The 25107-nt window shown below is 45.1% G+C and overlaps 1 protein-coding gene across 1 annotated transcript in view; it reads left to right on the top strand.

The window, feature by feature from the left end:
* The window catches only part of LOC149330805 (ubiquitin-like modifier-activating enzyme 1), a 67671-nt gene that overhangs the window by 31601 nt on the left and 10963 nt on the right, over positions 1 to 25107 (top strand). The window contains exons 9-19 of the mRNA XM_089561478.1: positions 4188 to 4331; positions 10534 to 10704; positions 12411 to 12515; positions 14850 to 14930; positions 15615 to 15767; positions 16901 to 17066; positions 17332 to 17528; positions 18527 to 18591; positions 20104 to 20152; positions 21283 to 21429; positions 23767 to 23841. Coding sequence (XP_089417604.1) covers positions 4188 to 4331; positions 10534 to 10704; positions 12411 to 12515; positions 14850 to 14930; positions 15615 to 15767; positions 16901 to 17066; positions 17332 to 17528; positions 18527 to 18591; positions 20104 to 20152; positions 21283 to 21429; positions 23767 to 23841 — 1353 coding nt within the window. The remainder of the gene's footprint in view (positions 1 to 4187; positions 4332 to 10533; positions 10705 to 12410; positions 12516 to 14849; positions 14931 to 15614; positions 15768 to 16900; positions 17067 to 17331; positions 17529 to 18526; positions 18592 to 20103; positions 20153 to 21282; positions 21430 to 23766; positions 23842 to 25107) is intronic.

Here is a 25107-nt window from a genome sequence, read left to right as displayed (position 1 = left end):
GACGCTTAGAGTCGTCGCGCAGCGGCGGCCGGTAGCCACGCGTGACCTGTAGACGCGGCGCACTGCGTTCCGAGACGCTTTCAGTCATCGCGCAGCGGCGGCCGGTAGCCACGCGTGACCTGTAGACGCGGCGCACTGCGTTCCGAGACGCTTTCAGTCGTCGCGCAGCGGTGACAGGTAGCCACGCGTGACCTGTAGACGCGGCGCACTGCGTTCCGAGACGCTTTCAGTCGTCGCGCAGCGGTGACAGGTAGCCACGCGTGACCTGTAGACGCGGCGCACTGCGTTCCAAGGCGCTTTCAGTCGTCGCGCAACGGCGGCAGGTAGCCACGCGTGACCTGTAGACGCGGCGCACTGCGTTCCGAGACGCTTTCAGTCGTCGCGCAGCGGTGACAGGTAGCCACGCGTGACCTGTAGACGCGGCGCACTGCGTTCCAAGGCGCTTTCAGTCGTCGCGCAGCGGTGACAGGTAGCCACGCGTGACCTGTAGACGCGGCGCACTGCGTTCCGAGACGCTTTCAGTCGTCGCGCAGCGGTGACAGGTAGCCACGCGTGACCTGTAGACGCGGCGCACTGCGTTCCAAGGCGCTTTCAGTCGTCGCGCAACGGCGGCAGGTAGCCACGCGTGACCTGTAGACGCGGCGCACTGCGTTCCGAGACGCTTTCAGTCGTCGCGCAGCGGTGACAGGTAGCCACGCGTGACCTGTAGACGCGGCGCACTGCGTTCCGAGACGCTTTCAGTCGTCGCGCAGCGGTGACAGGTAGCCACGCGTGACCTGTAGACGCGGCGCACTGCGTTCCAAGGCGCTTTCAGTTGTCGCGCAACGGTGACAGGTAGCCACGCGTGACCTGTAGACGCGGCGCACTGCGTTCCGAGACGCTTTCAGTCGTCGCGCAGCGGTGACAGGTAGCCACGCGTGACCTGTAGACGCGGCGCACTGCGTTCCGAGACGCTTTCAGTCGTCGCGCAGCGGTGACAGGTAGCCACGCGTGACCTGTAGACGCGGCGCACTGCGTTCCGAGACGCTTTCAGTCGTCGCGCAGCGGTGACAGGTAGCCACGCGTGACCTGTAGACGCGGCGCACTGCGTTCCGAGACGCTTTCAGTCGTCGCGCAGCGGCAGCAGGTAGCCACGCGGGACCTGTAGACGCGGCGCACTGCATTCCTTCAGTTGGAGGCGCTGCGCTTTTGCTTTCGCAACCTACCAGGCTTAACCAAAGCTAATCCCTCGCCAATTTTTAAGGCGAAAGCCTTTAATGGCTCATACTGTCGTGACCAAGACGTGTTAGCAAATTTGTCCGCGTTTCAGATTGGTCGAAATGGTCGTGACGTCACTGCGCGCGAATTTTGACGGGTGTCCACCGAAATATGTGAGTTACTGCGCAATTTCCTTTCCTCAAATGCAATTTTCGACTGGTGTCCACCGAGATATGTGAGAAAAATTACTGCATAATTTCCTTTCCTCAAATACAATTTTCATTTTTTTTTCATTACGGCCCCTCTTTCTCTTTCTTCTTTCACTCCATTTCTGCCCTTCCTGTACGGTGCGGTTCAGGTGTCCACCGAGATGACAGAGAATTACTGCCCCATTTCCTTTCCTCAAAAAGCGTTGCGTTAAAAGGGCAACGCATCGCGCCGAACGGGTGGTGGCTTTCCGTGGGCTCCCTGGCAGCGCTACAACACGCTGTCGCGTTCCACTCCTAAAGGGAAAGATTAAGCGTCATAAATTGGGAGTTAATTAATGCACCAACAGAATGTGAAGTGAACAATCGCGTAGCGGAATGCAGCACTCAGGCTTTCGCCTTCCACCACTTTAGCTGCTAAAGTTCCTCGTGATTTGTTTTGCTTCTCAATCGCGAAACCTTTACGGCCGCCGTAGACCGAAAGGTGTCAAGGCGGGAGGACAAGAGTTGACGTTATTTTGCAAAGATTCAGAGCCTAAGGGTTGCCATAAGTACTTGGCAATGTGACAAATGAACAACCGTTTCCAGGTTACTTTTAGCAAAGCCGGTACCTACCACTGCTCTGGAGCGGTGAGAATGCTTATTACGTGGTAGCTTACTTAAGGCCCGTTCACACTTGCCCAAAAATTCGGCGAGCGAAGCGGATTCGCTCGCCGCAAAAACAGGGACCTGTTCTCACTTTTTCACGCGCGAGCGAGGCGGATCCGCCGCGCCGCTGCTGTTTCTCGCCTTTCCACACCGCGTCGCTGATAGCGGCATACACAGATACAGTGAGAAAAGAGCATAAATTTACGCTGTGTACGTACCATAAGCGTATGCATGTTTACGTACGTTAAACGCAGGCGCATTCTCACTTTTAGTTCAGCGTATGCTAGCACAGACGCAAAAATAAACTTTACCTATAGTGGCGCCATCTGGTTGTCAGGGCGGGAACCTTTGCTGTCAACAAACCGACTCTGCTGTCAAGCCTAGAAGCGGCAGAATCGTCACTCTGAATAAAAAAAAATAAAGCAAGTCTATCACTTATGCGTCTTCTTAGAGGCGAGATGAGACGAAGCGAAAGACCTGTGCCGAATTTCTGGCCAGTGAACGCACTGAAAAAGCCAGCAACAACGAGAATTCAATCCGAAGCGACGGGTCCGGCTTCGAAGGGCGCCGCCATGTTTCTCGCCGCGCGGCGGAAATGGGTCCAGCCCGATCGCCCTCGCCGCGCCGCTTTCCGCGTCGCTCGGCGTCAAAAGCGGCCGAATCCGCTTCGCTCGCCGGATTTTTTGGCAAGTGTGAACGGGCCTTTAAAGAGCTTGCTTTAGCTTGTTTTAGAGCCTGGCGTTAGTCGGAAAGACTCCCAGAATTCCTGAAATCACACCATAAGAAAATAAAATATCCGCCATTGGGAATATTACTTCAAGATGAGTGCAAATTCAAAATACACGTTACTGGCCGCCGTGGTGGCTCAGTGGTTATGGTGCCCGGCTGCTGACCCGAAAGACGCGGGTTCGATCCCGGCCGCGGCGGTTGAATTTCTTTGGAGGAGAAATTCTAGAGGCCTGTGTACTGTGCGATGTCAGTGCACGTTAAAGAACCCCAGGTGGTCGAAATTTCCGGAGCCCTCCACTACGGCGTCTCTCATAGCCTTAGTCGCTTTGGGACGTTAAACCCCATAAACCAAACCTAAACCAAAATACACGTTACTATGTCATACAGACCACAAAGTGTTACGTAGGTGCCCCTCTAACACACTTGAATCAACTACCCTTCGTGGGAATAAAAAAAAACAACCTTTCGTGGCTTTTGATTTTTGCGTTTCTCAAGGACGCGTCAGACTGCAATGGAGGTCAAATTGACCAAATAAGGAGCTACGTGGCCACAATATATCACACAGAAACAGTGGGCGCGTAACGCCTCAGTTGATACCGAAACGTTGTATCCGTTATACAGGGCGTTTCATCTAAGACTGTACACTATTTTAAAAAATAGGGTTTTTGAGTTAGAAGGCCGCTATTTCCGACATAGCATTGTCAGCGGTGTAATACATCAGAATACAGCTAACCAGCAGCCTGCATAACTAATATTAGTTAACTTTTTAACTCTTACTGTTAGGCTCTTTAGTTACAGTGGAGCGTGTACCCCACCGTAATTAATACCCATATCAGTTTTTGGAATTTCGAAAACGCGGTTACCTTCGGAGCTGTGGATGGACATATTTTGGCTACATTGCACCAAAACGGCAGTAAGAATTACGGAGGGGATTTACGTGCTGTGAATGCGAAAGCATTTGTGTGTCGCCGCGGCTAATAGTTAACTACATTTGTTGTCTAGCTAGTACTGGTTGGTAACTAGTACTATTGTCTCAAAGGCCTTTCCGGTAAAGGCTTTTAGGCCGATGGCCTTGGGGTAAAGGCCTTTAGGAAAGACCACACGACATAGGTATGCCTAAAAGCCTCGCTTTAGCCAAATCACTACTTCACTTCCGGCTTTCACATGTGGCTTACAGGACGCCACTTCCGGTCTGATAAGGTCACTTCCTGTTTGGTTGACGTCACTTTAGGTTTGGTTGACGTGACTTCCGGTCCCCGCTATCATGGTGTCGTGACGGTGAATTTCTGTGACCACTGTTCAGGTCAGCGACGACAACACCGGGTTTCGTTGCTGATGAGCCACATAATGCTTCCGCATCGAAATGTGAAAACATGCAGGCTAACCCAACGTTGGTTCTCCCTGCAGAAAACCCTGAGGGACTCCCTGACGGCGCCCGATTTCCTCCAGAGCGTCACCGGGAACGAGCGTTCGGCGCTGCTGCACGTAGGCTTCCAGGCTCTGCACGCCTTCGAGAAGAATCACTCGCGGTTGCCACGACCATGGAACAAGGTGCGCAACTCGTATTGGTAGAGTAGCGTAGAGCGAATAAGCTCGACCGTGGTTAAAAGGCCATTCTTTTCTGTGGTATGATAGTTTGTTTTTGGCTAGTTGGTAAAAGTTAATGTTTATTTTGGTCTAGTTGGTAGTTGACGCCACTCCTGTGTTTTTGTGTTCTTTATTTATTTATTTACATGATACTGCAGACCTTTTTGGTCCAAGCAGGAAGGGCAAAAGCAAAATGCACAAGAAATGGTTAGAGAACATCTTACGTACATATATATGTTTAAAATTCATGCATGGAGATATAAAAGCACTCCGATATACATCTCGTCAGATATAAAATAGTCACAAATGCACGTTTCAGAAGGGCATTTTCATTTGTTAAAAGACATTTGTGATGGCCTCTTTGAAGTTAGGACACGTAAAAACCTCTTCCGGTAGTGAGTTCCAATCACTGATTGTTTTTGGAAAAAATGAAATCTTATGGGAGTTTGTTTTTGCGAAGTGAGGAGTTAAGCTGTAGTTGTGTGTGTGTCGCGTTTTTCGAGCTGATGATGGAGTAACAAAAGGACTTGCCGAGATGCCAAACTTTCCCTGAATTAAGCAGTACAAAAATTCTATTCTAGCTATCTTTCTTCGGATGCTGAGAGGTTTTATCTGGTTTGTTTGCATAAGGAGAGATGGAGATTCGGAGGTTTTATATTTATTGTAAATGAAGCGCACGGCACGCCTTTGGACTTTTTCTACCTGCGCAATATCCTTTTTCGTGTGAGGGTCCCATACCACGGCAGCGTACTCGAGTTTCGGCCTAATAATGGATTCGTAAGCTAATTTCTTTACATTGCTTGGTGTTCCCCTTAACTTATGTCTTAAATATCCCAGTTTTTTCATTGCAGAAGAAGTTATATGACTAATGTGGTCACTCCATGTGAGCTGGTCATTAATGATTACGCCTAAGTATTTGTAATGTTGTAAAAAATAGCGCACAGGGAACACACGGGACGGAGAGTAAACGACGCAGACAAGCGCTAATAGCGCTAATAGCGCTAATAGAAATAGCGCTTGTCTGCGTCGTTTACTCTCCGTCCCGTGTGTTCCCTGTGCGCTATTTTTTACATCATGAACGTTATCCAACTTGCCCAACTTTCCGCTTTGCTAAGTATTTGTACTTGGTTACCTGAGTTACAGTTGCAGAATTGAGGGTGTAGTTAAACATTTGAGGCACCTTCTTCCTTGTGATACGCATAAATACAGTTTTTTTAGGGTTTAGTGACATTCCCCATTTCGTACACCAGGATGAAACATCATCTAAAGCAGTATTAAGCAGGGCTTGGTCCGAAACCGAACGTATTTCTTTAAATAGCATACAGTCATCAGCAAACAAATTAACCTTTACATTTTCATCAATGGCAGAAACTAAATCATTTATATAAACCAAAAACAGTAGGGGACCCAACACACTCCCGTGCGGAACACCTGAGGTGACCTCGAGAGGAGGGGAACTGAAACCGTCAATCTCCACATACTGTTTTCTATGCCGTAAGTAAGCAGCAATCCATTTTATGAGTGGTGGAGGTACTCCTATTATTTTAAGTTTGAGTAGTAGTTCATTGTGTACAACCTTATCAAATGCTTGACTAAAATCAAGGTAAATGACGTCTACTTGTCCGGACTTATCTAATACGGCACTAAAGGTATGAATAGCTGTGACTAATTGCGTAACAGTTGAAAATCCCTTTCTAAAACCATGTTGACATGGACTAAGCGCTGAATTTGTATTTAGAATCTGCATTATATGATTTGTAACCATGTGTTCAATGAGCTTACATGAAGAACAAGTTAAAGAGATAGGACGGTAGTTCCCCACCGAGAAACGGTCCCCGTTCTTGTGAATAGGCACGATTCTGGCTGTGAGCCAATCAGGAGGTAATGAAGCTAACATTAGTGATTCACAGAAGATTTTGCATAAGAAATTGGCTAGGGATTCTGCATAACGTCTTAAGAATGCATTTGGAATACCATCAGGACCAGTAGAACACTTTGGATCAAGTCTGAGAAGCATCTCCACGATGCCCTCATAAGATACCAAGATAACAGGCTCAAATGAGGAATTAGGAACAATGTTCAGATTATTAACATCATCGTCATCATCGTTAATGGAAAACACAGAATGGAAATATGAATTAAAGTGCGCTGCCATTTGTTGTGGACATGTTATGACCTCATCATTCACAATTATCTGCTGAACAGGCTGAGTGGAATCCCGGAGGTGGTTCCAAAATTTACTAGGATTTTTGTGCATAAACTGCGGAAGGGTTTCAGTGAAATAACGTTGCCTGGCCGAGTGGATGCTAGAGGACAAATCCACCATCAACGCGTTTAAGGAACTCGATTTGGGGGACTTAGTTCTCTTTAGGCGTTTAATCCTCCTCTTCAAATGAATAATGTACCGGCTAATCCATGGATTTGTTTTCTTCAAGCGTATCTTTTTATCTGGAATAAAGTTATTAATGCAATACTGACAAAGCTCTTTCAGTTTTGCCCATAATTCTGGCACGTTCTCGGCTGAGTATGTTTCAAATGCCAGTTCTAAGTGATCCAGTACAGATTCGTCTCTTGCCTTTGAATAGTCTTTAATGATTTTGTGTTTGATTGGTTTTGTTTGATGGCCTTTCGATAGAGCGAAAGATACAACTACTATCTTATGGTCAGATATGCCATTGTATACTATGGTTGAAGAATCAGAAATCGAACGGTTTAAAAACACTAGGTCGAGAATAGAGCTGGCAGATCCGCTTACCCTAGTTGGTTCCAAGACGACTTGTTTGAGATTATGAGCAAACATAATATCGCAAAGAAGGCCTGAGTCATGCATTGATTCGAAATTTTCAGTACACCAATCGATGCTTGGAACATTAAAGTCACCAGCAAGAATTATGTTCTTCTTGCCAAACAATGAAAGGTGATCCTGCAGCCTGCCCAGGTAATCAGCGTCAGAATTTGGTGGCCTATACAATGCGCATAGTATGAAGGTACGGCAGTTGTACGTGATCTCTAGAAATAGGCTTTCATGATTTTCGATTTGTTGTAGAAGTGTAGCTTTAATGTTTTGTTTTAGTAACACTGCGACGCCGCCTCCACGTGATGCTCTATCACGTCTGAAAACAGAGTACGACGGAGGAAAGATACAGCCACTACTAATATCAGGGTAAAGCCAGGTCTCTGTTATGATGGCTACGTGCGGATTATGAGTAAGCAAGGCTACTTCGAGGGGTTCAGTTTTATTAACTAAGCTTTGCGCATTCGTGTTCAGAATAATAAAGTGGGGAAGATATGGTTCTCTGGAGGCTGAGCGTCAATCTGAGGTCCTAGCGTCCGAGGAAAGAAACTGAATTCGCTTGCATGTAGCGTCGTTCCATACATATGTCTGATTATTGACTGTCAGCTTGTCATTAATAAGCTTTACTTTGAGACCGTTTTTTCTCTCCGCTTCAGTTGATTCCCATAGTAACTTACGTTTTCCTAATGTTTCCCGAGAATAGTCATTCTGTATGAAAAAATCGGACCCCTTTAGTTTACTTATATTCGAAAATACATTTTTCTTTTCTACATAGTCCTGAAAGTAAACTATAACTGGGCGCTCCTTGTCACTCTTTTTTCCAAGCCTATGAATGCGGGTCACTGAGGACGTTTTGACGCCTAAAATGGTCTGAAATATATCAATGAGTACCTTGTATTTGAGCGATTTTTCATTTTCCTTTTCGTCTTCAGCAATTCCGTGAACAATCAGATTTGAGCGACGGCTATGGTCTTCGATATTGGTAACCGTTCTCTGTTGTATGTCGAATTACTGGTGAACAGATTCCACGTGCTGCTCAATTTGCGGTATCCTGTCAATGCTGATTTTAAAATTGGCAATACTATTCTCTACTCCCTCGAGTGTAGCGGACAAAACACTAAGGGACGCGTTTATTTTGTCATAACAAGTTTTCAGATCGGAAATATCTTTTCGTATTTGATTCTGCGTTCCTATAATAAGATCAAACATATTTTGATCATTGGGACCCGGATTGCTTTCCACGTCACCACACAGCAGAAGTTTACATACCAAAAAACACTCATACGCCATGGAAACACAACGCTTTGGGCACGGTAGGACCAGTAACATGGGATCGTTACTACTGAAAGAACAGCAACCAACCTGAATAAACAAGAGGGGAGGCATGTTCAGTTGCAAGTCCCGGCCCGGTCCACCGTGCCCACTGAAAGCGAAGCGATGAAGGTCTTCCTTTATAGCTGCAGCAGATGGTGACGTCACACTCCAACCGACGTGGCCGGCAGGGGGACAGCTGAGTCTTGGTGTGTCATACACACGGGCGGAGGCGATGCCTGATAGCGTTGACAACGGGTATCTGCTGCATGTGTCCAAGTTAATCTCGGTGAAACCGAAGAGCAGGGCCTGAATAAACAAGAGGGGAGGCATGTTCAGTTGCAAGTCCCGGCCCGGTCCACCGTGCCCACTCATTCGTTTCTTTCGCACTCAAGCTAATTTAGTAACCATTCTTGTTTTCGTCTATGTATTCATTTGTACCAGAAAGTCCTACTGGGCGCTTTACATGAGGGGTAAATATTTATACTTTAAGGCCGTCAGGCGTTACATAAGGAGGGACAGAAAGTTAATTGCTATACATCATCATCATCATCAGCCTGACTACAGCCCACTGCAGGGCAAAGGCCTCTCCCATGCCTCTCCAATAAACCCTGTCATTCGCCAGTTGCGGTCACCGTATCCCCGCAAACTTCTTAATCTCATACCCCCACCTAACTTTCTGCCTCCCCCTGCTGCACTTTCTTTCTCTTGGAATCCACTCCGTTACCCTTAAGGACCAGCGGTTATATTGTCTTCGCATTGCATGCCCTGCCCAAGCCCATTCCTTCCTCTTGATTTCGACGAGGATGTCATTAACCCACTTTTATTCGCTCACCCACTCCGCCCACTTCCGATCTCTTAACGTTACACCAGTATTAGACAAATACACAGCGAAAGGAATAGTGCACTACAAAACAATTATGCATAAAACTCCGCAAAATGTCACCAAATATGTACTACTTAAAAGAGGTTAAGGTTGAGGTTGTTGCAAGATACAGGTGGGATTACCCTTGCGGAGACAGCTACGGTTAGCTGTCTTCAGCGTATCTACATTTTTCAGAAAAAGTTTCTTTGTCATGTTTACAATGTCCCCTGGGACTCGCCAAGCAAAGATCTCTTTCTACAAAGTGGTGTGCTAAAAATACACTACTTGTATAAATATCGCTTGATTGTCCGGTTTAAACTCGAAACACGTAGAAATGTAAACCACATACGTAAACTTGCTGAACTACATACCCGAGATGCAAGCTACACAACAAGGTATGCGGAGACATGGATAGTCCCGACCCCACGGTCAAACTCGGGTAGAGAACGCCTGCAGTTCACTCTTCCGTCCCTGCTAAACGCGTATATATATATAATAATTTTGACCTTTTCAGTTCGTCAAACAGGTCTTTGCGTGATTTGTATGCTAGCATGTAGGATTTTTGCTTTGTGTTTTTTTTTCTTCTTTCTCTTTTTTTTTCTTTGCTGCCATTACCTGTGTCTACCCAATGTGAATATTGTGTCAATATTGTATAATGTTTAGAAGTACAGAAAGGTGGGCAAGTTGGTTATTACTATCCATGGTAAAACAGCGCGGAAAAAACACGAGGACGGAACAAACACGACAACACGAGCGCTGACTTTCAACTGACGATTTATTACGCACATGTGTACATATATAGCATTCCCGCCAAACACTAAACAGAACAAAAAAAAAAACATAATGTATAATGTTCTTTCGTTTTCTCTTGTACCTGCTCATTATTGTATACTTGTTATCACGCTTTGCAACTGCCTTTTGTATTAAAAGCCTTGCTGTCAAGCTGCTGCCAAGCGAAAGGGGGCTGCGGCTTAGTCAAGCTGTTTCTCAGCTTTTTCTGCGCCTCCGCTGTCTGTATCTTTACAAGGCAGAAATAAAGAATTTGAATTTGAATTTGATTCTGCCGGCTTACAAGCTTCTCCAGCTCCGAATGTAAGGCCTTTAACGACCTGATTACTCTTAAACGCCTGTGTGTAACTTCATCGGGAACTTTTCACCGACATATGAACTTTCCACTGCGCTCTGCTTTACCGCAGGAGGATGCGGCTGAAATCGTGTCGCTTGCCCGTGATCTGAACGCTTCGCTAGCCGCCCCGTTGTCCAGCCTAGACGAGACGCTTCTATCGACCTTGGCTTTCACATCGGCCGGTTCCTTGAGTCCCATGCAAGCGGTCGTCGGAGCTATTGCGGCACAGGAAATCATGAAGGTGAGAATACGCGCTTTTCATGCTGTCTTTTAAGGAGAAAGCCTTTAATGCCTCATCGTTGTCGACAGAATGTTGTTATGACATCAGAGTGCGCGGATTCGAAGTGATGAGGTCACCCACGGATGCCTGCCGCCCCCTTTTGGAGCAGACGACAACTAATAAAAAAGTTGTCGTCCGCTCCGACAGGGGGCGTAAGGCGTCCGTGGGCGACCACATTACATTCCTCACTCCAGCGAACAGAGCCATGGATACAACCGAACTCATCGAAGCATAGAGAGAGTCGTGCTAAAGAAGCAGTCAAAGTCGGCAGTCAAAGTGTGTAGTTGTAATGTGTAGTCAAATAAAGCACCAGTACAGCTCAAACAGTCTCCCAGTCATTGCCAAACAGTGCGCCAGGAAAGGGTTTTCGCCTTGCAGCACTTTAGAGAGCCAAAGTGCCTTCTGAATTTTTTGTCTAAGAGCTAGGAAGCACGCCTAATTCTAGACAATATCTAAAACCTAAAATGCAGCCCACACCCAGCCCAAAAAAACTACAGAATTTAGCCAAAAATACTACAAACTATTTTGTTGTTTTGTCCTAATGACAGATTTTTATGCGGTATCGTAGTATTGTCGCGCAGTTTCTAAGTATTTTTTAATGTATTTTCCTGCTGTTCTGTAGTTACAAGGAACAACAGCTTCACAGAACATTATGTTGTCGCTACAAGAACTTGTGTTGTTACTACAGGTTTAGAGACAAAAATGTTTCAAAACATCTGTTGTGTTGTTGTGTTTTTCGACTGGGTGGAGGGCACAAAAAGAGGCAAGTGAAGTCATCATCGTCATCATCATTAGCTAGAGTACGGCCACTAACAACATAAATGCCTCTGCCTTTGTTTACCATAATAACCCTACCCTGCGCCAGCTGGGGCCAACCTATCTCCTCAGATTTTCTTATCTCATCGGACCACCTGACTTTCTAATCTCCTGGTACGCTTTCCTTCTGTAGGAGTCGAACCCGCTACCTCAACCGACCACCGGTTATCGGTCCTCCGAATCACGTGGCGTGCCCGTGCGAGTTCCTTTTGAATAACGCAATCGGTTCTGTCAAAAGGAAGCTCATCGAAGATATATTGAAGTTAACCCATATCACTAGATTGCCGCTTTGTAAAGACAAGTGGCTGCTTCCACTGAAGTGTAGCGTTTATATGCTGCAATAGGGCAAAAAAATGAAATGCAGGTGTCGCCACTGCCGCGTATTTTCGCCAGCAGACGGCAGTAATGTCAAGACAGCCCTGTAGAAAAACACAGCAGAGAAACAGCACATAGGTCACGTGACCTTGCTGTGTCATCGCAACCTGCCCACCGGAAAGTGAGCAAACTGCCCACCGTGGCAGGTTTCAGTTAAATGAATGATTGGTCGCTCGGGAAGATCAACCTGAGCCGCACAAGGCCCACCGCCGACAGCACCTGCCATCGCAGGGCAGTGGTGCATCGCTTAAACCCTGCACCACTGCGCCAGGAGGGGTACAAGGATTCCCAGGGATCTATGAATGTAAAGTAGGAGATGACCAATTCTGTATATATGGCGATTAACCCATTACGCTATCGCGTCATACCCTTAAGGAGGAGCTTAAGTCTCCCCTGCAATTTTTTTATTTTTACTTATGTCGTCATTGCAGCTAAAGCGCAATTCTGCTTTCGTTTAATTTTTTCGTCCTGCTCAGGCTTGCAGTGGCAAGTTCACCCCAATCGTGCAGTGGTTCTACTTCGACTCCTTCGAGTGTCTTCCGCAATCCCGCAGTGTCCCTGAAGCTAGCGCCAATGCACTGGTAAGCATATTAAACGCTTTCTGTTTTCGCATCGCTCATCATAGTTTAATGAATTTTATCATTCAGTTCCGTGCATATTGTCGTACCTGTTTGCAGCAAGACTGGCATGTTAAGGGAGGTAGAATGAAGGGCTGGCACCAAAATTCTGATTGAGCTGTAATGAATAGGAAGCGACTGGAGTAGACAACCATGGATGACAGCGACACCTTCAGGATGGGCTTCTCTATAGTCGGATAAAACTGAAGAACCAAGCGGCAGGTTCCCCTGAAAAGAGGCCCTCCAGCCAATAGCGTCGACCCATTTTCATGACACCGTGATTAATCCGATTAAGCGGTACTTATTCCCTATTTATTAAGGCGAAAGCCTTCAATGACTCATCGTTGTCGACAGAAGGTTGTCAGCACAAGGTTGCCAGCACAAGGTTGTCAGCACAAGGTTGTCATGCTTTTTCTAGCCAGACCAGAAAAAAAATTTGTGCACGAAGGGATTCGAACCACCATCCTTCCGTTCCGCAGCCGAACGTACTAATGGCTACGCTACTTGTTTTTGTCTTTATTGCCTGTTTTGACAGATTACAACAGATCATAAACGTATGCCAACGCATGTGCAGTTCTCCTTGTCTAGGATGCTGGAGAGTGTTTGGAGAAAGGCGTCGAATCAGATGGATGCCTCCTAAAAGCCCTCCAGTGCCTCCAGCATTTAAAATTTACAAACAGTTGTGTACTTCACTAACATACTAACCACACATCAGTGACACAAGCAGCAATACCGCGCTAAAGGCTTCCGCCTCACCGCACTTTAGGTGAACAAAGCGCCCGGCCCCCTGAATTTTTTTCAAGCCAGCAGGAGTAATGGGATCGGTCAAAGGGGAGAAGTGGAAATCGGTGAAGAGGGAGAATAGGTCGGCTCCATTGGCTGGAGAGGCTCCTTCGAAGGCTATCTGCCTCTACGTTCTTGAGTTGTATCCAACCAAAATAATAGTTTGGAAGGAATAGACACAGGTGCTATAGAGGTGGGAAAGCTTGGTGTACTATAGACACCTGCATCTTGCTTCACTCTTCTTGTCCAGTGCACGTCTATTGATTACAACAGTGTTCTGTTATTTGCAGTGCCGTGTGTACAGTACATTATCCTCGATTAAGAATACGGAATCCACTATCCTTGATTCATGAGTCTTTCGGTTATAGCTTTACATGGAACCTTCAGCTTAGCAAACGATGTTGGCGTCGTAGTATTTCGTAGCAGGAAACTCGTGCTTCCATTGGCAGGCCAAAGACAATGTTATCGTGATTGGTCAGGAGCTGTGTGCTGTCGGGGATGTACTTGCCTTGGGCTCTTGCCTTCTCCTGATGTGCTTGGAAGTTTGGGCTGTTGCTTGTGGAGCCAATTTGCACCTCATGTCCAGTACAGCTCTAGATTCCAGCGCCGTGCACCACTACGGGTAATAAAGTGTATAGGATTTGCTGCATAATGTAGCGCTAGAGAAGATGCTTTTTGGCTTTGAGATACAACGGTTCGAATATCGTCTGCAGAGAATTTGTTTGGCTCCAGTTTCTTTAATGGGAATTTCAGAATGTTCATTACATTTATGACAGCTTCATTATGCACAGTATAGTATAAATGCTCATACATATCATTCGCATTTTTATTTCTTCAAACCAATCTATAACGCATACTGTACTAACCTGGTTCCAAGAGTTTGCATAGGTGTGTCCGAGGTCAGACATCGGTGCTCTCAGGAGCCGAAGTAAAGCATGCAAACAATGGAAGACCTACGCGATAAAAGGTGCTGTACATGGCATATTCAGAAACTGCGCGTTGAGGTATAAGCTACATATACCGTCGTCATTTCTGAGAAGCGCCAGAGAGGGAGAATTCTGCGAAATTTTTTTCATTAACGGTATTAACATTAACACAAAATCGTTTTGAGTTGTGAAGTCTAATGAAACCAGGAGCAGCATGATGCCGCGACACAAGTGAAGAAATCCTTTGAGGTGTACAGAATGTTATATGCGGTTCCAATGCATAGTTTTACTTTTTCTGAAAGAGCTGTGTGACATGCCTAGCGATATAGTTGTGATATTTGATGCCACATAATAAGAAACTGATACACTTGTCAGTGGCAACATATAGTGTGCCAGGTTTTTGGAAACTTAAACTCAAACTAAGGGGTACAAAAGGCTTGAAGTATATGAAAATGCAAAACAGTCAATATCGTGTTTGTGAATTTAAAATTGTTCCATTTTATCAGTCGTGTCACAGTCATCATTCCGAGCAGAGCAAATGGAATTTTGAATGTTAGCCTCGATACTAATTCATCCTCTGCTTTCCCAGGCAAAAACGAGATACGGTGCTCAAGCTTGTGTCCTTGGAGATGATGTTCAAAAGAAGCTTGAATCCCAGAAGTATTTTGTGGTACGGAATTATTTTACTCAACCGGCATCTCATTTGCGCTGTTGAGTATTGTCACATGTTTTTTTTTTTTTATATACAGCACTGAGCGCACTGATACTTCCACCACATTCCATAGCACCTGCTTGCTTGCTTTCTTAAAGAACTGTTGCTGTCCTATGCTGTCTAACTTTACCTGCAACACTGAATTTTCACACGTTGCTGAGGAACTCCTAGGAAACCCACAGGATTTTGCAGCGATAGCAAAAAAGACTTTATAAAGTTCGTAGGCCACTAAGCACATAGCCGAATGAGTCGTTATTGTACGGATCCGGGGTGCTCCTATACCGCTTCCGGTTTAGTGTAAAACTCCGAAGAATTTAGTGCGCAGATCCTGTTAGGCAAGACCCGCAGTCTGTGTCTATGAGCAGTGCCAATCAACAAGCGAGTGGGAGTAGGCCCGTCTGCACTTAAATTTGTCAAAAATACTTTTACTTCTTGACCTAAATAAAGTTAGTTGATGTTCAGCGCCCCTCCTGTTTGTAAGTGTACCTTCGTTCATTCTGTTTTTCGTTCTGTTTATTGGAAGATTTAAAAGCATGGACCAACTCACTCGATACAGAAATTTGACCCCAACGCAACCCACGCTGTCCGCGGTGGTGCGGCCTGCACTTTGTCCGCGGCCTAATACATGTTTGTCTCGTGCAGGTGGGTTCGGGAGCCATCGGGTGCGAACTGCTCAAGAACTTCGCCATGATGGGCTTGGGCGTGGAAGGTGGATGTGTGTACGTCACCGACATGGACATCATCGAGCGGTCCAACCTGAACCGGCAGTTCCTCTTTCGACCTTCGAATGTCGGCGTGAGTGGTCGGTCGACCGGTCGATTTCGCTTTTATGACAACAGCGAGACGTTAGTTAATTGATTGGTTACGCTGGGTAATGAATGAATGAATAAGCAACAATGCCTGCCATTTGTTAATCACAGAGTGGCAGATGCTTCCTTTTTTTGTCACAAAGTTCTCATCGTTTAACACTGTTCCATTTCGTTATATGTACGTTTTTAGAAACTCTAAAGACAACTAAGGAGCTAACGAGTTCATCTAATCAAGGAGCAAGTTTTTGGATGTTAAGGGCATATATGGGTGGTTTCATGCGGTTTATACCCACTGTCGAACTGTAGGCATACTGAATTGATTTTTGTTAGGATCGTAAGCATGTGGTTGCCGGAATTATATGCTGCGTGTTCCGATAGCCTCAAGTCAACTGTCACTGAAACCATGCTGAGACCAAAGAAAGCGCGACGCACTATTATTTTATTTTTCGGCAGTGGTGTTGACTATAGGAGAAGACTAAATGATTATTTTAGATAGTAGATAATTTTAGAGAGCGTAGAATAAATGACAACGGCATGCCGCCGGGTGGGATCTTCATCCACATACCTCCGCATGTTGTGTACGCTGCACTATTTTAATTATGGTAGGGGCTTCATTGCCCTTTGCTTTCGATTGAGTGTTCACCTGCGCTATCCTCGTCCATAGCGGCGGACTTGGAACGTCCAGAAGACCGCGGGCGTCACGCATGCACTGTAAATCATGAACGTAGATTTTAAGAAAGTCAACAGTCATCGAAACCAAAGAAAGCGTAGGGGAATGTTCTTGGCTTTTTTTTTAATTAATGGTGTCGATAAACGGAAAATTACCAACGTGATCACTTTCTAGACGAAAAATAATTGAGAAGAAAGTAAAATAAAAACAACCGCAAGCCGCCAGTAGGACCCGAACTCACGACCTCCGTAGATGTTAGAATCATTACTGCGTTAAAAGCAGCCGTGCATTGCAATGTACGCGGAGCCTGACGAAGATATGGCGTCGTGTGCAAAATAACGATGGATAGTCTGCACCTCGCTAGCCTCGTGCCCTTCATTTGGCAACGCAGTTCACTCGGTGTCCACTCTGTCCCGATACTTTCCCATCGCCTCTCTTCTCTTTCACAGCACCTGAAGGCCGACACGGCTGCGAACGCTGTGCGCCTGATGAATCCGGACTTCAAAATCGTACCGCACAGCAATCGGGTGGGGCCGGAGACGGAGCATGTTTACACAGACGACTTCTTCAGCTCCCTCGACGGCGTGGCAAACGCGCTGGACAACGTCGAAGCACGTAAGTACGCCCTCGGCCTTTATAAAAACGATAGACAGACTACAGACTTTTTATAGACTCTATTGCCTTCCTATAGACATTTCTTTTTGTATAATCATAGTCTATAGACTGTCTATAGAGAAAAGTCTACTAACAGTGTATGGCCATAAATCTATATACCTCTATAGACTGTCTGTCGCATTTGTATTGCCTATAGACTGTTCTCTAGGAATTCTCTATAGTAGAGTGGCAGCACCGAAAAGACAGTGATACGTGCTTTTTGCAGGCACCTACATCGACATCCGATGCGTCCAGCACGGCAAGCCACTCCTCGAGTCCGGCACCCTAGGCACGAAGGGCAACGTTCAGGTGGTGGTTCCCCACCTGACAGAGTCGTACTCCTCCACGCGCGACCCACCTGAAAAGTCAATTCCGATCTGCACACTGAAGCACTTCCCCAACGCCATAGAACACACATTGCAGGTACAGCCTTCACGTCTGGATCAGAGAATCAGTTTTTAGAGCGAAAGCTAAACTATGCGACGTAGAACTTATTTATCGGCGGATCGTCGCTGTGACCTTCAAAGCCTAGCAAAGTCAAACTAGGACGTAGTCATTCTGCCATAGCCATGATATAGGTATGTAGTATGGCATAGGGGTATGTCTTATCACCAACTAGCATGACCACTGACCTGCAGTCATGTGACCTTGACCTTTAGAGCTGAGATTAACAAAGGCAGCTGTGACCTAATGCGACGATGGAGCAGTAACATCGCTATATATACCACCGGCTTTGCTTTCGCTCGTCTGCTAGGTTTGGCCGGGTTGAATCTCAGGCAATGTTTTTAGCTTCAGGTGGCGTTACTGGTTCTAGTAGTGTAAAACTCCCAGACTTTTCGCCATTTTTATGAGCGAAGTACCGACAGCTGTGGGTGCGGCCGCTTCTGAAATGAGGCATTTCTCACTGGACGATTGAAGTCTGTGCGATAGGTTAGTGTCAATCATTCGAACACACAAGAATGACCTTCCAGAAGGAAAAAAAACATTAAATATAACGCCATGTTTTACCTGTCAGCCAACGTAAAATGGAGTGGTTGATTTGTTACCTAAATGACACGACGCAAACTGGTTCATCTTATCATGTGACAAATTTCTGACGAGACATTCTCCTTTTCGATAAAAACGCACGACAGAATTGTCTGTCGTATTTCTGTGTCGTGCGACAAGCGTTCTTCTCGTGCGTTGTGTCGTGCGACAGAACCTCGTGTCGTGGTTTCTGTCGCACGACAAAGGCGTCTGTAGTGGGTTGTGTTTTTGTTAGTATTTATACCTGCATGCCAAGTGCACCGTTTCTTACCGGAAGGATAGGCCACGTCAGGCGACGTGCTATTTTCCTGCTTCTTGATATGTGTAGCTTACTAAAACAATAAAGCAGTGGCACTTCGAATAAACATGAAATTTTTATTTATTTTTTTCTGCAGTGGGCCCGTGATGAATTTGAAGGCCTGTTCAAGCAGGATGCAGAGAATGCTTCAAAGTTTCTGACGTGAGTACTATAGATTGCGCGTGCCCGCCTTTCATTTCTTTCCACTGTATTCAGTGACATATCAGCAATGCGGAATATAAACTCGTGCACTCATTATAATCATCATAACAGCCAATCAATACAACAGCCCAAACATGAGTCTTGGAATCCCGAGAGTATGAAGTGGCAGGAAAGACAAGGAAGTTGAACCAACGTTTATGTAACGGGATGCGAATTTCAGCGTGAGCTGTTAAGCGCGGCATGTACGAGTAAGGGGAACGCGATCATGTGTCAGGTCTTTAAGTTGTCACGTGAGCCGTTAATCTGACCAGTGCGTCACACTGGCACTGGGTCGTGTGACCTAGCTAAATGATGGCATCATTTGATAGGAATGACCGTCACAAAATCTTGAGGAGGTCTCTTTGTAGTAGATGAGACTTTTAAAAAAGGAGCAACAGGAATCGGCCTTTTAGCACCTAATAGGCTAAAAGAAACACGCTCTACGAGATTAACAATCATATTCAAGATGCGCACTCATAAGTACTGCGAGTCGCAAGGAATGTCTAGTTGGTTTCCAATCCTAAGCAAGGGCCGTCTCATTCTCTGGTGAAATGTTGCGCGTTCAATGCATCATATTAGTTATAAAAAATAGGGGGTGCAAAAGGAGTATTTCGAGCATTCATCACTTATGTTAGAATCATATATTGAGAGTAAGTACTGATTCGTTGTAGTAGAAATACGGACTAGTTAGTCTTAGTAATTCGAATGCATTTTTTTCAGCGCAAAATTAGACAGGACGTAGGAAAGAGACGCACGCAGGATAAACACTGAAGTTGAACTGGTGGTTTAATTACATGACCAAAAATATATATGCACAAACAATAAGCGTGAGACCACCAGATCACAAGCGCTTGCGCCATCACAAAAATTGCTTATAACATATTATACAGGAGGAGGTTTGGCAGTCAGCAACTGTATTGGGACATTATGTTGAAATGCAGCTAATGAAACGCACGATAGCGTATGCATCACACCCTAAGGAAATATAAAATGGTACCCAATGAGGATTTCTAATTCAGGCATGCATAGCTGAAGTAAAACGAAAGCTAGCGAAGAGGAATGCGGGCACAGTGTACTAATGCACGGAGGTACGTGAAACAAAGCCATAAAGAAATTTGGAAGGCATGCATGCTCGAGAGGTTGGACATTATTTAAAATACAAAGACAATAGAAAGCAGAATAAAAAAAAAATAAGTCTCATGAATCCAATGACACGCTAAGAACAGGTCGTTTTAAATTCACTTAGAAGTTATGTAATGGTTAATGGCAGTTAATCCTTGTAAAGGGAGATTTTAATGATGCTTCCTAATGTTTGACTATAGCTCAAGCGAGAAGATGGTCTTGTCGGTGTTCGCTTGTTCTGAGCATTTTGGGGGACGTCGGCACGATGTTTACGAAATGTCTGCGTTGCCGTAGCATCGTGTACCATCCGTCGGTGGCGTTAATCTTCTCTCATTTATTGGCCGTTGCCAGAGATCCCACTTTTGTGGAGAAGACGTTAAAGCTGTCGGGAGACCAACCAGTAAGCATTGCCGTCTTTTATTCTGATCTTAGCTGGCATCACTTGAAGTCATGCAGTGTTTTGTTACGCGCACAGGCATCGACACTCGTTCGAACTAACCCTTACGCTGCTCTATGCTTAAAATTTATAATTACCTGTAATTATCGTGAAATTTCGCCTTGTGTAGTGCCGAATAGCAATACCCAGTAAAAGAAAACTGCAAAACCGTCTCAAAAATTCGACAAAATATTTTCTAGTTTTGTCGTAACGACAGATTTTATGTTGTTATTTAGTCCTTTTCTGTAGTAAGTGCACAAAATTCTGTTGTCGCTACAAAAATTTGTGTTACTACAAGTTTTTGGTCAGACATTACGGAAAGTCTGTTGTGAAGACAGAAACTTTATTGTATTTTTCGTCTGGATACCATTCGTTTAAATACAATGCACATCTTGGCATGGGAGGATTCAGTTATACATTCCCTTTCTTGTATTCGTATGGACAGCGACCGTCCGCACTTTTTATCTCACTCATCGCTACGGCGGTTATGGAATCGCTTACTGGGTGTTGTTTACCAATACGTTCTATGTTCCCGGATGCTTGAAGAGATTTAAATGCTGTTCTTTATCAGCCCTTTATTCAATTTTCTCATTCCATTTACAGAGGAAAATGGTTCGCACTAGACAGTTAAAAGTATATAAAAATAAACGCAGAAATTAATGAGCAGAACAAACCAAAACTGTTCAATGTGAGAACGAAATGACAGCGCGGAGTCGCATCTAAAACTGCGGTACAGATGGAGAACTAATTCAACCCCCTCTAATACGCGGGCCAGTACATTCATATAATAAACATTCTCCGTTGATTCCAATGATTTGATGGGAACTTTATTTATTTAGATGTTAATTGGCGCTGTGATTCGTTCTGCTGCTGCGCGGTACAGTTCAGTGTACTTACATGAGTGCACTTACATAGCAGCGAATGTCATTTGTTTTTCTCTCCGTATTGTCTTGCGCTCGTGGATCACATTGAATCGACGCCATCAACGAGGCCAATTTTAAATACTAATTATGTAAGCGTCCGGAATGTTTAGGTTGTTGTTGCGAGCATTGTTCGCTCCTTGAATGTTGCTTACTTCGCTGTTCTTCGCACAGCTCGAAGTGCTCGAAGCGATCAAGCGTATGCTCGTGGACGAGATGCCGACTTCGTTTAGCGATTGCGTTGCCTGGGCCAGGCTCCACTTCCAGAAACAGTATAACAACCAGATCCGGCAGCTCCTCCACAACTTTCCCAAGGATCACGTGAGTACCGAATCCTGCCTGAATCCTGAAGAGTTAAAAAGTTAACAAAAATAACATAGTTAAAGGGCAACTGAAGCGGTTTTAGAATTCGATGAGTTTAAAGTTGCCGAATGTGCAAAATGTGCAGGTAAAGCCTGCTAAATCGTTTTGCTCTAGTACTTGAAATGGTGGCGCAATCACCGAATAAATTCGTCGTTGGCGTTCAGCTTCTCTAAAGTGCACAGCGACGGGCACAGGCCCCGATAATGACATCACGTATCACGGCACTACGTTTCCATCGAAAAAACGGTTATTCCATGGAAGAAAACCGACGCCATCGAAGGTGGAGCTCACGATGCATTGTTTGGCGTCATCTGATTACGCACAGCAGCATGCAGGCGTAAGCAGCGGACATCTGAAATTTCGGCAACAATGACGTCACTGCCGAGTTTCCTCGCACTCCTCCAACGTAAGGAGGAGAAGCCTAAACAATGTCGCGGTTTTAATCGACGATTATGTCGCCATTTTAAATGCTAGTGCAAAAATACTCTGCATGCTTTATCTAGAAGCTTGATAGATTTGAATTCTTGAATAACCTCGAATTCTCAAAAAATCGTTTCAGCTTCGTTTTAACGGGGGCAGTGAAGGCATTTTTGGAGGGAAAAAAACGGGGTTGTTACTGCACTCATTGATATGTTCATAAGTTTTAACGCAAAATTCCGCTTTGATGGCTTGCTGGCTCAAGTGCTGCCGACGCCTAGCGCAGACTCACGCCATATCAATGGCCCAATAAGATTAAGTGTGCTCGGGACGAAAATGGTTATTTACTGCCAAACGCTGTGGCTACTGAATGGCTTAGGCTTTCGACTGCTCAGTATAAGTTTGTGGGTCCGATCCCATTCTCGGCAGACGCGTAAGCAAGAGGCAAAAAGGCCCAGGTGCTTGTATTTTCGCAACCACTATACCTTTGAGGGTCGAATTATTTTGAAGAAAACTTTCCCAGGTGGTCAAATTACTTTATTGCGGATCTTGAATCTACAAAATGTATATAATCGAGAATAAATAGTAAAAAAAAAATTAGGAACAGTACTTTGGTGACAGCATCACACACAAATGGAAAATGTTCAATAGAATAGAATAGCAACCGTGATAAGCAAGCTAAGAGCAGCACCAAAAAAGATAGAAATCAACTTTCGCCGCCTCTGCAAAACAGTGCCCACAAAGAGAAAACACGTTTCGCGCGACTCCGTTGCGATCCCGCGCCGGAATCGAAACCGCGTAGGCGCGTTGCCACAGAGGGCGAGAATACCTCGCGAGCAACGGTGATAAGCAAGCTAAGAGCAGCGCCAATAAAGATAGAAATCAACTTCGGCAGCCCCTGCAAGATAGTGCTGACAAAAAGAAAACTCAAATTTCGCGCGACTCCGTTGCGATCACGCGGCGAAACCAAAACTACAAAAGGGGTGTTGCCGCAGTCTGTGCCGCCGCGCTAAAGCTAGACATAAGTTCTGCTTATCTCCGTAAGAAGGCAGCACAAAATTCAAACACTTCTTGTAAGTCCTATGAGGTGGCGGCACCCCCCAGTGAGCACGCATTGTTCTTTTGGCGCAAAATTTCAAACGGAAGATCGAAACCGTACCCGTACGGCAAAGCCCTTGCGGGACAGAAAACCGCCGCCGTACATATACGGCAAAAACCTTCAAAGGGCTAAAGAACTATTGGCAGTCGAACAAAACAAATACATCATAGCGCAAGGTAACAAGGACGACAGACTAGAAAACGGTACGAGCGCTAATCTGCCGTCTTTGTGGTCTTGCTCTGTGATGTACTATCATCATCATCAGCCTGACTACGCCCACTGCGGGGCAAAGGCATCTCCCATGTCTTTGCCCTGCAGTGTATGCATAACCAACTAGCCCAAATTTCTGTTATTTTAAAACAAAGAGAACTTTCTACTGCAACTTGCGTCTTACTCCGCACCTTTGCTTTGTTATTAATCTGTCGCGAGCCCAAAGTTGTATGACCTCTGGCATTTCTAGCAGCTACCCAGTTACTCCAGGAAAATGTTTTTCTGCACACTCAGCTGGCTGGTTTCTACCTACAATCGTGAATACAAGAGGAAAGAAACTTTCTACGCAAAGCTTCAAAATTTTCTGGCAGTTTTTTTCTGAAGATTTGATTATGGCTTTTGAATATCATGCGGCAAAAAGAAAATTTCTTGGACAACAGAAAAAAAACAGAGCTTGTCGCCCATCCTTTGCGCGAGGTCGGTAGCGGTCCTTAAGTACATCCGATGACAACCTGCTGAGCGCCTTCTTAACTGTTCTAAATCATCCATTTTCACCTTTTTTTCTGAAGCTGACAAGCTCTGGCGCTCCATTCTGGTCGGGCTTCAAGCGCTGTCCTCATCCCATCGAGTTCAAAACCAGTGAGGTGCGTTCACTGACTGAAACTCAGTGCGTGTCTATATGCGCACGCTTGAAGGCATTCGTGCCTAATTTTACAGTTGCGCACATCGTTGCACAACCGGTGCATAATTAGTGCAGCCTTTATTTTGCAAACAGAGTGCTTTTTGTATGCCATCTAGCGAACGCAGCAAATAGTTCTGGAAGTAGTGAGCGGTGTAGCACGTCCTGTGCAATTTCCTTGCTCAATTTCTAGCCTCATATGAATTATTGAAAAACAGAATGATTACACGATTCCTTGGTTGTTAGTTTCACAGAACCTTCTATTTTAATATTATTCTTTTAAGTATTTTGGCAGTTTGTAAGAAATTTCATACCTCTTTCTAAAAAGTTAAACAATGATATGTTCCGTTGGAAAGGCAACGAATTGCCTCACTGGAGGCCTGGTTATACTATTTAGAAAAAAATAATAATTTTTTTTAACGGAAACGATAAAAGGCGCCTGAAAAGTTTAAGCACCGCTAAAATTACATTATACGTCGTGTTCGCGTGTTTGTGTGTAGTACCTGCGTTTGTGCACAGTTCTGTACACTTGGAGTGCACATAAACGCTTTCCAGGTCAGAGGGTCCGCACGTATAATTCTGTTGCATCGTGTCATTAGACAAGTAAAGAGGAAAGAACTACACGGGAAATCGCCAAAAATAAAAAAAAAATTATTAAATAAGCTCGAAATGTGAAGCATTTGAAAAGATTCGCATGCATCCGAGTTGCCACAGACCTCGAGACAATAGACCGTTTTAGCTGTGCGTCCGCAAAAGCTCTGCGTACGCTACTTGCGCACTTTACGCGCACTTCCACCCGTCCTGGCAACGACAGTTTTAGTTGGGAGTGGCTAGCGTAACGCCCGGGAAGTGTAAGATACTGTGGCACCATCTAGCGACAGCAAGTCCAAGCTCCTGAACTGTGTGCTGAGGAAACTTTTTCCTCTTTTATTAATGGCAGTGGTGGTTGCATTCGAAGGCTTTTTTTTTCTTTTTTAATGTAATCAATTGAATAAAATTAAAATATAAATTCTAGCGCAAAGTTGGAGAAGTACTTTACCGGGGGTCGTTGCTATGACGACAGTGTACGCCGTAGATAGTTAGGCTTAACATCAAGAAATTCTTGGATTTATATAAAAAACGATGACTATTTATCACCTATATCGTTACGGAGGGGTAAGAATGCATAAAATAAATGTGAATACAACCGTTTAGAGCGAGCTATCGCGTCGAAAAATGCAGCGACGATGCA

This window comes from Amblyomma mixtum, chromosome 9 (assembly GCF_055824585.1).
Source record: "Amblyomma mixtum isolate Tamu chromosome 9, ASM5582458v1, whole genome shotgun sequence".
Taxonomy (NCBI): Eukaryota; Metazoa; Arthropoda; class Arachnida; order Ixodida; family Ixodidae; genus Amblyomma; species Amblyomma mixtum.
Note: the sequence above shows the minus strand (reverse complement) of the source record. Positions and strands in the feature narration are given on the sequence as shown.